The 13,304-nt window shown below is 43.6% G+C and overlaps 1 protein-coding gene across 2 annotated transcripts in view; it reads right to left on the reverse strand.

Annotated features, from left to right (window-relative positions):
• Nucleotides 1–13,304, reverse strand: part of PLCH2 (phospholipase C eta 2) — a 124,291-nt gene that overhangs the window by 51,450 nt on the left and 59,537 nt on the right. For both annotated transcript variants that reach the window (XM_056795979.1, XM_056795978.1), the window contains 3 exons: nucleotides 12,485–12,605; nucleotides 7,157–7,331; nucleotides 684–791 (listed from right to left, as the gene is read on the reverse strand). In XM_056795979.1, coding sequence (XP_056651957.1) covers nucleotides 684–791; nucleotides 7,157–7,331; nucleotides 12,485–12,605 — 404 coding nt within the window. The remainder of the gene's footprint in view (nucleotides 1–683; nucleotides 792–7,156; nucleotides 7,332–12,484; nucleotides 12,606–13,304) is intronic.

Genomic DNA, 13,304 nt, shown 5'->3' on the forward strand with positions numbered 1-13,304 from the left:
CAATGTGGTCAAATCAGTGATGCTGGAGTCAGGAGTCTCCAGCTTGAATTCCTGGCTCTGATGCTTACTAGCTATGAGACCCTGGGCAAGTCATTGAGCCTTAGTTTCTTCATCTGTAAAATGAGAAGGTTGGATTAAGATTCCTTCCTGCTCTAAATCTGTGACCCTAAGGGAACCTTGGAGCTAGGCATGTCATACAGGGAGAATATTCTAGTTGAAGACCACTGCAGATGTGGACCTGGGATGCCCAGGCTGTGCGTGGGTTAGTTGGGTTTGATTAGCTCTTCATCATCTCCAGCATCAAATCTATTTACAGGGCTTCACAAGAACATTTCCCTTTGAACAGTGCCATCCTGCTGGTTAAAAGACCTTCCACCCGGCAAGCCCACTCCGCCCCTTCCTGGGCTTTGCTCCCAGCTATTTTTAACCTCTCTTTCCTGACTTCTGAACTTCTAGTAGGAGTCCCATATGCCATTTCTTGAGGATGCTGCTACCCTGAGCCTCAATCCTGGCTGCCTTTTTAGATACGCTACTTCCTGGGCTCTAGTCAACTTCACATGCCTTCTGATGGCATCCCTTTACAATGGGAATGAAAATTCCTGAAGACCTTAGATTTATGGCTGGTTTGTGGCTAGTCTGAGTCTCATGTTCTTACCCAAGACCCGAAGGACTCTATAACTTACATCTCCATTCATTAGCTTGCAGTCATCATCGATTTCATCAGCGCTGTCCTCATCAGATACATCCCCCTCCTCTGCATCTTCACTGATATTTGCTGGGAGTTTCTTCCCCTGGGTACCAGAAAAAAAAAGTGTCAGATGGTGAGACTACATGAGGCAAGAAAAAGGACAAAGCAAGTGAGGGAAGCTCAATGGTCTTGTTTATGTCCTAGATACACTTTCTTCTCCTGGATGGTCTCCACCCCCTCTAGGCTTTCCCAACACTTCTTTGGCTCTTCTACCTGTCTGACCTCCCTGGGAGGGTAGGGGGAATAGCCTTTTTTTAGTCCATTTAATTGCAGAATTCCCCAAATGGTTGCATTGATCCAAAGGTTTGCCCACAATGTACTAGCATATTTATCTTGCCACAACCCCTCCAATATTGACTATTCCCACTTCTTGTGATCTTTGACAATTTTCAGAGTGTGAGCTAAAGAAGGGTAATTTTGATTTGCAGTTCTCTTAATAGTAAGGATTTGGGGGGACAGCTGGGTAGCTCAGTGGATGGAGAGCCAGGCATAGATATGGGAGATCCTAGGTTCAAATCTAGCTTCAGACACTTCCTAGCTGGGTGACCCTGGGCAAGTCACTTAGCTCCATTGTCCAGCCCTTACCACTCTTCTACTTTGGAACCAATACACAGTATTGATTCCAAGATGGAAGGTAAGGGGTTTTTTTTAATAGTAGGGATTTGGAGCATCCTTTCCTATGACTATTAATAGTTGTGATTTTTTTTGGGATGAGTTTTCTTTTGAGAAGTTTCTTTTAACTCCTGTGACCATTCCTCTGTTAGGGAATGGTTTTTGGTCTTATGCCTGCCTATTGGTTTTTTTAAATATTTGGATACTAAATCTTAACTGAAAGAGAAAATTGCCAGATAAAGAGAAATCTGATACAAAGATTTTCTTCCATTTTACTGCTTGCCTTCTAATTCTAGGTGCATTATTTTTGTTTGTGCAGAAGCTTTTTAATTTCAGGTAATCATTCTTTTTTGCAATTGCCTGTCTTTTTTTTTTTACTAAGAATACATCTTCCTAATTCATAAAACTCATGATGGGGCATGCTACCCATCTTCAGAAAGAGAAATGAGAGACTCATGAGTTGAAGTCGAATCATATATTTTTGGACATAACTAAAGTGGGAATTTGTTTTGTTTGACATATTTTGTTTTGTTTGATAAATTAATATATAATAGATTTTGTTTCACTTGTTTTTTCAAGGAGAGGAGAGAGAAGGTAGAAAGGAAAGAATTTGGGTCTGAAAATAAAACAAAATTTTAAAAAAGGGTAATAAATTCCATCTCCCAAAGAACACTTTTCCTAGCCATAACCCTGAAAAGTGTATGTCCTGATCCACTTTTAATTTTTTGGTATGATTTTTAATATCAAGATCACCCATTTATTTAGAAATGATCATTGAATATGCTGTAATATGTTACTTTAAACTTAATTTCTGCCAGGCTGTTTTCCAGTAAGTATGCAAACTGCCTTTTGAACATCTCAAATTGGATATCCTGTGAACATCTCAGACTCAACACATACAAAACTGAACTCATATCTTCCCCATATCATTATCTCCCCCAGTAAACTCTCCCCTCTTCTAAACTTCCCTTTTTTTGTCAAGAACACCACTATGTTTAGTCACCCAAGCTAGGTGTCATTCTTTTTACACTCACTCCATATGTCCTATCTGTTGTCAATTCTTGCTGTTTCTATCTTCACAGCATCTTTTATATACCTTTCTGCCATCTGATACTGCCACTATCTTGTTGTATGCCTTCATCACCTTCATCACTATTGCAATAACTTGCTGATTCCTCTCCCTGACTCAAGTATCTTCTAACTACAAGGCACTTTCCATTTCATGGCCAAAGTGATTCTCTCATAGCATGGATCTGATTGTGTCACTCTCACTGCTTAAACTTCAATGATTCCTTATTGCTTCCAGGATAAAATATAAAATGCTATGTATTATTTAAAGCCCTTTCCAACCTGGCCTCTTCCTCCCTTTCCAGTCTTCCCTTCCCTTTCCTTCCTTCCTTCCTTCCTTCCTTCCTTCCTTCCTTCCTTCCTTCCTTCCTTCCTTCCTTCCACCTTATAATACAGTGATGCTGGTGTCTCTTTTATTCCTTACATATTTTACTCTATCTTCAATCTCTATACTTTTGAACTGGTTAGCCCTCATGCCTAGAATACTATCCCTCCTTGCTTCCACTTTCTGGCTTCCCTGGTCTCTTTCAAAACTTAGCTCAAATGTCATCTTCATAAGGAGATCTTTCTTGGTCACCTTCATGTCCAGGGACTTCCTCTGAGATTATTTTCTACCTACTCTGTATATATTATATGTGCGGGCAATATACATATGTGTGTACAATATATGTATGCATAAGTAGGTACCCATGTGTGTATATACCCACATGTCTACACATGTATACACACACAACACACATGTTGTCTCCCCCATTAGAATGTGAGCTCCTTAAAGGTGGAGACCCAATTTTTCTTTCTTTCTATCTATCTCTAGTACGTAGTAAGGTTGTTGTTTAGTTATGTCTGATTTTTGGTGACCCCATTTGAGGTTTTCTTGGCAGAGATAATGGAGTGATTTGGCCATTTCTTTCTCCAGCTCATTTGACAGATGAGGAAACTGAGGCAAACCAGTTATCCCTCACTCTCTATGACTCCACTTGGGATTTTCTTGGCAGAGATACTAGAGTGGTTGGCCATTTCCTTCTCTATCCCATTTTACAAATGAGGAAACTGAGGCAAACAGGGTTAAGTGATTTGCCCAGGGTCACACAGCTGGTAAATGAATTCAAGAATATGAGGTTTCCTGACCCCAGGCTAGGCACTCTCTCTACTGGGTCCCACTTGACACAAAGTAGGAGTTTAACAAACAATTGTTGACTGATTGGCACCTCCTATTTTTGTGTCCTTTCTTGGGTTTGTCCCCTCTCTTGGGTTCCCCAGTTTCCTCATTCATAAAATAATGGGATGGACTAGGTGATTTTTAAGATCTAAATCTGTGTTTCCATATTGAGTTTGCAAGTCCACTGAGACCCAAGGGTCTTTTTCACATATGGACTGTCCTCTAGGCTACCTTTTGACCTTCCCAAAGCCACAGATTGTTAGCAGCAAAAACCCAACTTGGTATCAGTGTTCCCCACTCCCAGTGACAGGTTTTGTTTTGTTTTTTTCTCTTTAAACTAGAAGGGAAACAAGTGAGTTCCTTCTGTGGCTGAGGTATGAATCACCCCACTTGGCTTTCCTTCCTTTATGGGACTGGCAGGGCAGCCTCTAACCTGTGCCCTGAGTGAAGGCATGTCCTGAGTGGAAGGAGCCCTATGGGATGGCTGTCCACTGACAGTCCTCAGTCTCTTTCCAGCCTCCTGAGAATAAGAGAGCATGTCAGCTCATACTCTCTAAGCCCAAACTCTCTCCCTTCAGGACCAAGGCCAGAGGCAGACAATAGGGTTGGATTCCCAGGCCAGCCCAGCCTCCAGCAATGGCTAAGTGACTTTTCCTGGAAATGGACACTTCATTAGGAAGTCAATGAATGGGTTTTGGCTGGAGACCCGCCTGCTAGGATGTTATCTGTCAGAAGGGCCTCAGGGCTGCAGGCCCACAGACAGGCTCATCAGACAGGCAAGCGTGTGCTTCCTGGGGCTGTCTCAGAACTGACATCTCCCTCTGCAGAGCCCAGGGCCTGGCAGGCATAAGATCATTTGATCAGAGATTCAAAGCTAAAAGGGGAAGTCATTTAGCTTTACAGCTGTGGAAACTGAGGTACAGAGAAGTTAGATTGGAGTCTTTTGCCTCTCTTTGCCTCCTCAGCCCTTTAGCACAGTGCCTGGCCCATAGTTGTTACTTTAAAAAGAAAAACCATTTCAGAATCATAAATATTGGGTCCAAGGTAGAAGAGTGGTAAATGCTAGGCAACTGGGGTCAAGTGACTTGTCCAGGGTCACACAGATAGGAGGTATCTGAGGCCAGAATTGAACTCAGGACTTCCTGCTTCCAGGCCTGGACCTCTATCCAATGAACTACCTTGATGTCCCATAGTAGTCACTTAATAAATATTTATAGAATTTAATTGAAGTGACTTGGCAGGGTCCCATTAGGAAGTAAGGAATAAAGCTAGAATTCCAACCCAGGTTCTTCGACTTCATATCCAGCACTGTTTCCATGGTAACTTGTCACTTCCAAGGCAGCTATGATATGAGAAATGGCCTGGATTTCTTAGAACATAGTGCCTGGCCCATAATAAATGCTTAATAATGCCCTATTTTTCTCATGGAGCCACTAAGTGAAACAGTGGATATAGTATGGAGTCTGGAGTCAGGAAGACCCGAGTTCAAATTATATCTCCGACACTTACTAATTGTGTGATCTTGAGCATCATTTACCCAACTCTCCTTAGTCTCTTCATCTTTAAAATGGGGACAATAATAGCACCAACTTCTTGGAGTTGTTGGGAGAATCAAATGAAATAAGAATTGAAAAGTGCTTAGCACATAGTAGGTGCTATTTAAATGTTAGCTATTATTATGATTATTAATTAGCTATTGTTACTATAGAATGTATCAAGGATAAAAAATTTAGTGCTCATCAAATTATACACTCACGGTGTGTTTTATGTGAAGAGTAATGGATTTGGACTTGGGTTCAAATTCCACTTCTGCTATTTCCTACCAATGTAACCTTGGGGTAGTTTCTTAATCTCATTGGTTTTCAACTGGTTGATCTTTAAAATGAAGGGATTAGCCTAGGTCACTTGTAAAGACCCCCCCCCCCCAGTTTTAGTCTTATGATCCCATATAATCCCTGGACCAGAGGAACTTCAGAAATGCTCTAGTTCAATCTCTTCATTTTATACTTGGGGAAACTGAGGCCCAGGGTATACTCCAAACCTCAAGTTAAATTACTTATTCAAGGGCACACTGGAAAAACTAAGTATAATCATAGAAGCTCAGATCTGGAAAGGTTGAACAGGAACTTCCTAGTCAACATTCCCAACAAAGTGGTGTTTTAAGCCTTGAAGCCCTCCAGTGATGGGGAAGTCCATTCCTCTAAGAGTGTCCATTCTATTTTTGGACAACTCTAATTGTTAGGACAGTTTCTCTTGTGTGGAACTGAAGTTTGCAAGATGGTGACTCAGAAAGAACAGTAGAGTTAGAGGCAGTAGACCTGGGTTTGATGATTAGCTTTGCTGTTTTCAATCTTAGGCAAGTTATTTCACCTCTCTGAGGTCCAGTTTTCTCATCTACAAGATGGGAGATGGGGTAGACTCTAGAGAGTCTCTGTGGTCTCTTTTAGATTTAGAGCAAAGAGCCTCATTATGCTATGGCATCTGTGAGCCTCAGTTTCCTCATCTGTCAAAATGAGTGGATTGAACTAGATGATTTCCAAAGTCTCTTCCTTTTCTCAAGTTAGAAATTTGCTTTCTTTACACCAAATGCAGACTTTTGAGGCCAGGCCAACCCTAGAACAGAACCAAATATCTGGAGTTCTGGGTAAGGGGATTTTCTACCAGCTCAACCTGCTTCCAACAGTATACATCTTTCTTCTGACATTCTCCCAGCCCAGGAGTGTGCTAGAACCAGATCATATGGGCTCCTGAAAGCCAGTTGTTAAAATTTCAGTGGGGGGGCATTTACATCTCAGAAATTAGCAAATCCAACAAATTGAACCTTGATTTATTGTTTCGCTGATTGTCCAAGATTTGAAAAAGTGTTCGAAAATGTTTATAATGCAGACTGTGTGTGTTAAAAAGTGTGCCCTGAATTTTCAGAGAGCTGGTTATTAAACATTTACAAGCCCATCCATCTCCCAACTGAATAGGAAGTAAGAGCAGGGATGGATAAGTCTGGAGTCTTGTGATCCTTCCCAGGGATATATATGAACCTCTTCTCCTTTTCTGATGCCTCAGTTCTCCAGCCCTGTCTGAAAAATCATAGGATCATAGATTTAGAACTAGAAGGACTCCCCGAAGCCTTCTAGTCTAGTCCTTTCATTTCACAGATGAAGAACTTAAGGCTGAAAGAGGTTCAACACATAGGGTCATACAGTTAGTCAGAGTACAAGACAAGGTTCAAACTCAGAGTTTTCTGACTCCATACCTAGTCCTTTACCCATTATGTCATCCAACTTCTTAAACTCACTTCTGAGCTCCAATCTCACTTTATCAATTATCTTCTGGACATCTCTATTTAGCCTCTCTGGAGCTAAAAGTCAGAATAATCAAATTAAAAACTCATTAGCCTCCCCCCAAATGTCCTTTCTCATTCTGAACTCTTTTATTTCTCTAGCATGAGCACCTCTCCCATCCTATTCTTTCAGTCACTCCTGTTTGCAAACTTGAAATACTTCATGAAATACAGGGAAATGGTCCACAGTGGTCCACAACCTCAGGATGTCCAGGTCACACAGAGTCCTTACCTTGACTAGGATCTTGCCTTTCAAGTTCTCAGGAGATGGCAGAGTGGTGGAGTCTTCCTCACTGCTCACTGATGACAGATCCAGTTTGTCCCCTAGGATGTCAGTCAAGTACTGTGCCATCTTCTTCTGTTGAAGGACACTGCAGTGGTTTTCAATGGACAGGATGACTGGGTATCTGGGAAGGTGGGGAGGAAGAGGGAGCATATAAGAAGATTCATAATACTAGGGACAGCAGCTAAACCCCCGACACTCAAGAATAGGGGAGAGAAAAGTGTCTTTGTAGAGAAACTGAGGCAAAAGGAGGGAGGGTCATAGAACTCTGAAAGTGATGTGGGCTGATGAGGTTCTGGCAGCAACCTCAGGCTTTTCAGAAAACACACATTTGAGAGGGGGAGGGAGAAAGAGGGAAACAGAAGATTGAGAGGGGGAGGTGCACAGAGAGAGAAAGGGAAAGAGCAGGAAGGGAGAAAGGGAAGATAGGAGTCAAGGAGAGAGATACACAGAGAGAGACAGAGAGATGGAGGGAAAGGAAGGAAAAGAAGAAAGAGAAAAATGGGAGAGGGGGGAAGGAAGAAGAGAACAGAGAAGTGGGGAGAGATGAAAAAAGAAAGGAAAGAGAGGAGAGAGGGGTGGGAGAGAGAGGGGGAGGAATGGGAAAGGAAGATAAGGAAAAGGAGAAAGATAAAAAAGAGTGAGGGAGGAACAGAGAGAAGAAGAGATGGAGGGGTGGAGAGAGATAGGAGAAGAGAGAGAAGGAAAGAAAGGAGAAGAGGGTGAGGGAGAAGAGGGGAAGAAGTTGGGATAGAGAGAAGCAGTGTAAGTAGGAAGATACAACAGGAACCAGAAAGAACAAGAGAGCACAAAAAGTTCAACTGATCAACTAAAAATCATTTATAAAGCACCTAGTGTATGCAGGCAGATAAGCATTGTAAGATAATTGGGTCATAGATTCAGAGCTGGAAGGGCTCCTCTAGTCATCCTTAAATAGCCTTGATTGTCCAGTCCAGCCTCCTCATTCTACAAATGGTGGCCTGACAGTTTAGCTAGTCTGTATCCAAGGAAAAGCTTGCTACTTCATCCTCCTAATCCAAAGCCAGCCACTCTCTCCACGGAAGCAGCATGCATGCCACAGTGGACCAAGTGTGTGGATTTAAAGTCAGCAAACCCTAGATTCTAATCCTATCTCAGATTGACTATGGGCCCCTGGGTCAAATCCCTTCTTGCTTCATTTGTAAAATGTGGATAAGAGCAGCTTTTGTCCTCCAGACTCAAATGCAACGAGAAATGGGAAGTACTATATAGATTGTAAAATTTGATGGAGAGGCTTAACCAGTCCTAGAGACAGGAGGTAATGGGTTCAAATTTTGTCTCAGACACAGCTGTGTGACCCTGGACAAGTCACTTAACCCCAAACGCCTAGCCCTTGACTGCTCTTCTGTCTTGGAACTGATATTACTAAGGATTCCAAGACAGATGGTAAGGGTTAAAAAATTACTCAATAGAAATGCCAGCTATTGTTGCTATTACAATTCACAGTCTCATAGCAGAATGTATTATTGTAATCACGTTATTCTGTAGACATTATTATAACAGCTATGAATTTCATCACACTTTAAGAATCTGAAGAAATCCTTTCAGCCCAACTCCCTCTCACCAGCTCTATTAAGCTTTTATTATTATGATGTATTATTATATAAAACACTATATATAATAACATATAGTATATTATATGTTATCATAATATTAACCAAATTTTAAGCCCCCATTGGGGGTGGAGGGACCATTTTAGCCCCAGGCAAGGAATTCTTGCCACATCTATTAACCATCCTCATCCTTCTTGACCTCTCTGCAGCCTTGAACACACAATCATTCTCTTCTCCTTGATTCTTTCACCCCAGGTTTTCAGGCTATTCCTCTCTCCTGCTTCTTCTCCCACCTGTCTGACCACTCCTTCTCAGTCTCTTTTGCTGGATTTTCATGCACCCCGTGCTCCTAAGTGCTGAATGTGCCCCCAGGGCTCTGTCCTGCACCCTCTTCTCTTCCCCCTCTCTATTCCTTTATTTGGTGATCTCATCAGCTCCCCTGGACTCAATTCTCATCTTTATGATGGGGATTCTCAAATCTACTTATCCAGAGCCTTAACCTCTCTCCTGACCTCCAGCCTCAAATCTAACTGGGCATTCTGTAGACATCTTAATCTCAACATGTTCCAGACTGTGCTCATCATTCCTCCCTCCCCCAAACTCTCCCCTCTTCCTAGCTTCCCTCCTTAGAGATGGAGGATACCCCCAGGCTCACAATCTAATCATCATCCCAAGCTTCTCTCATCCCTCATCTCCCATTTGTTGCCAAGGTCTCTCCTTTGCCTCTTTGTGACATCTCTCAAAATGCCCCCTTCTCTCTGACCATGCCACCTTCCTAGTACTCCCACCTTTGAATATTTTAAACCCTTACCTTTCTTAGTATCAGTTCCAAGGCAGAAGAGTGGTAAGGGCTAGGCAATGGGGGTTAAGTGACTTGCCCAGGGTCACACAGCTGGGAAGTGTCTGAGGCTAGATTTGAACCTAGGACCCCCCATTTCCAGGCATGGCTCTATACACTGAGTCACCTAGCTCCCCCCTCGGTGCTCTATCCACTGTGCTACTTAGCTGCCCTGGACAGGGGATGTTCACATTTGTCTTTGTATGTGCCCACGGCACAAAGTTTCAAAGACATTGGTTTCTGTGCTGTTCCTTGAACCCAGTACCTCATCTCCTGACTTGGTGCCTGTCCCCCACACCTGAGCTGCTTTCCTATCCATCCTTTTTACCTTGGTCTCCATCACAACTCAGCTTAAATCATGCCTTCTTTTTTTAAACCCTGACCTTACATCTTAAAATCAATTCTGTGTCTTAGAATCAATACCAAGACTTGGAATCAATACCAAGAAGAGTGGTAAAGGCTAGACAATGAAGGTAAAGGGACTTGCCCAGGGTCACACAGCTAGGAAGAGTTTGAGGCCAGATTTGAATCCAGGACTTCTTATATGTAGGCCTGGCTCTCTAGTCATTGAGTCACCTATAGCTGGCCCCTATTCTGTCTCCTTCAAAGGCCCTTTTCCATCCCCCACCTCATCCCCACTGCCAGGACCTTCCCTCTGGTAACACCTTTTATTGGTTCTCTAAATATCTCAGAAGTCTCAGGTGATTTCCATGGAGTCTGTTCATTAGAAAAAGAGCCCTTGAGGGCCTGTCTGTGCCTTGTTTTGCCTCATTAATCATAGTACACAGTAGGTGCATAATAAATGCTCGGAGAATTCAGTCCTGGGCTCTCAGTGCATTTGGCTGTCACGAGGTTCAGAGCCTCGTTTCCTCTCCAGGAATCCTCCTAAGCCGTCAGCCTCTTTCTCTGATTACAATCATGCCTCACTCAGAGCTGGGCCCACCAATTTAAGAAGGTGTCACTCTATTTTTAATTCCCAAATTAATCTCGCTCCTTTTCTCTCCCCCTTCTTGGTACAATTAACACTTCCTTCCCAGGCCGAGAGCCTCCATTGGACGAGACTTGAATGCAAAAGTCATAATAGACAGTCTATTTTGAGAAACTAAATTGGAATTTTTTTAATGGTGTCTTACAGCCACACAGAGTGGTAACAAAGCAGGCCTGAAGGCTGTGTGTCTTCTCTGGGGTAATTAATACGGGAACCACAATATGTGGGATTGTTACATGTCTGTGGGAGGCTGTTTGCCCACCGAGCCTCCGACACAGAAAGGGAGGAACACACGCCCAAACAGGTGGGCACAGATGTGCATGCAGGGAGCCACACACCCCTCTACTCCCATTGCCAGGTGGGAAATTCTCTCCCCATCAGTAAGTTACTAAGTCGTGGCTCCCCTTCAGAATCCCAGAGGCTGGGAAATGGACAGAACCTCCTGGGTATTCTGGGTAGGTGGAAGGGATGCCAACCCTCGCGTAGGCCAACCGTCTTCCATCCAGGTGCCATGTTCACCTTCCCTGAAGCTCAGCTCTGACCATGCCCATGCCTCTGTTCCAGAGAGCATCTGTCTGGAGCATTCAGAGGCTCTGGGGGAAATCAGGGTCCCAGAGGGAAGGGAAAAGGGGAAAAGAGGCCCATGAGCTGCTGGTAAAGGGCTCTGGCTTTCTGCCAGGAGAGAGGAGGGCACAGGGCCAAAGGAATGAATTAGAGATAATGAGAAACAAGCTTAGTGGGACCCAGTTATGGCTCCCTCCCTTTCTCTCCCTCCCTCCCTCTCTCTCTCCCTCTCTCTCTCTCTCTCTCTCTCTCCCCCTCCCTCCTTTCCCCCTCACACACACACACATACACACTCTCTCTCCTTCTCTCTCTCTCTCTCTCTCTCTCTCTCTCTCTCTCTCTCTCTCTCTCTCTCTCTCTCTCTCCCTCTCCCCCTCTCTTCCTCTCTTTCTCTCTCTCTCTCCCTCTCTCTTTCTCTCTCTCTTTCTCTCTTTCTCTATCTCTGTTGGGGGAAGGGCACTGTCCCCAGCCCCAAGGACCAAGAGGAAGGGTTTCTGGGTGCCCTGTGGGAAAAGGAGAAGTTATGATGTGGCCTGATTGGAATATCAACCCAGTTCCATCATTTTAGACCTCTATGTAGCCTTGACCCAATTGGCCCAATCCTATTGATGCCCATGAGCTACACAGAATGACAGGGACAGATAGATGGTAAAGTGGAGAGAACACTGGGCTTGGAATTAGAAAGACTCATCTTCATGAGTTCGAATCCAGTCTCGGGCACTAGCTAGCAGTGTGACTCTGGGCAAGCCATTTAACCCTGTTTGCCTCAATGTTCTCATCTGTTGAGTGAGCTAGAGAAAGGAATGGCAAACTCCTGGGCTATTTTTGCCAAGAAAATTCCAAATGGCTCCTGGAGAATTGGCCAAGACTAACAAGACAGAATGATGGAATTTGAGAGGTGGAAGGGATCTCAGTGGCCAAGTATTGACCTTTCCCCTTAAACCCTTACCTTCCATCTTAGAATCGATACTTAGTATTGGTTCCAAGGCAGTGGAATGCGTGAGGGATAGGTAATGGGAGTTAGGTGGCTTAGTGTCTGAGGCCAATTTTGAACCTAGGACCTTCCATCTCTAGGTCTGGCTCTCTATCTGCTGAGCTACCTAGCTCCCCCTTTAACCCTATCATTTTTACAGACCAGGAAACTGAAAAGCATCGTGGCACTTCCCCATGTTCACATTGGGAGTTAGGATCAGAGCCGAAATGAGTTCCCAGGACTGACTGAACCAAGCCTCATCTTGCCTAGATATAGAGAGGTGGATCCAGGGAAATCAGAGATCCCAGAGGGTGTCACTCACTCATTCTTGACGAAGGCGTATTTGTTGATCGTCTCAATGACATCTTTAAAGAGGATCTTGGAGGTCAAAGTATAACCATGGTGCACGATAGGTTCCCCATCTGGTCCATCCCAACAATCCACTGAAAAGGGGCAAAGACCAAAATCAGATGATGAGTTCAAGAAGGTCTTCCAGGGGACTCTGTCCTTCCACCACCCCGGTTTCAGAAAACTTCATCTCTGGACTCCTCGCTCCTTACAACTCTTTGTGCTCTAGTCCAATAAGATTATTCTGTCTCTGTTGTCCCATTCCTGCTTTTGTTCTCCTTGTCCCTTTAAATCCACCCTCATATATTGAAGTCTGTCCCTCCCTCCCCCCAAAGCCATTTGTCCATGAAGGTCCCCTGACCCATTCATTCAACCCAGATAAAAATGATCTATCCTTCCTCACGTTTCTCCAACCACTGTACCTGGATATCTCTTTCTCCTTTCTCATATTCTAACTTAGAGCAGAATTATTTAGTACATGTTCTGCCTCTCTCCAGATAAAAAATTATTATCAGCTTTTGAAGGTAACAACTTATATGGCTTTAGAGAAAGCAATTTCAGCACTGAACACAGAATCCTGTACATAGCAGACATTTGTTAAATGTCTGTGGAATATATTGAACTGAAAAGTCAAAATCTTCCCCTCAAATTTCTTCCTTCCTTAAAAAAGTTCAACATTTCCATTATTTAAGTCCCTAAGGCTTGAGGGCTGGGGTGAGAACAGTCTCCCCCTCTGTTATCCTCCTTCTGTTGTTATAATAGAGAAGACTAGACCCACCTCTAAAATTTCAAGG

Source organism: Monodelphis domestica, chromosome 4, assembly GCF_027887165.1.
Source record: "Monodelphis domestica isolate mMonDom1 chromosome 4, mMonDom1.pri, whole genome shotgun sequence".
Taxonomy (NCBI): Eukaryota; Metazoa; Chordata; class Mammalia; order Didelphimorphia; family Didelphidae; genus Monodelphis; species Monodelphis domestica.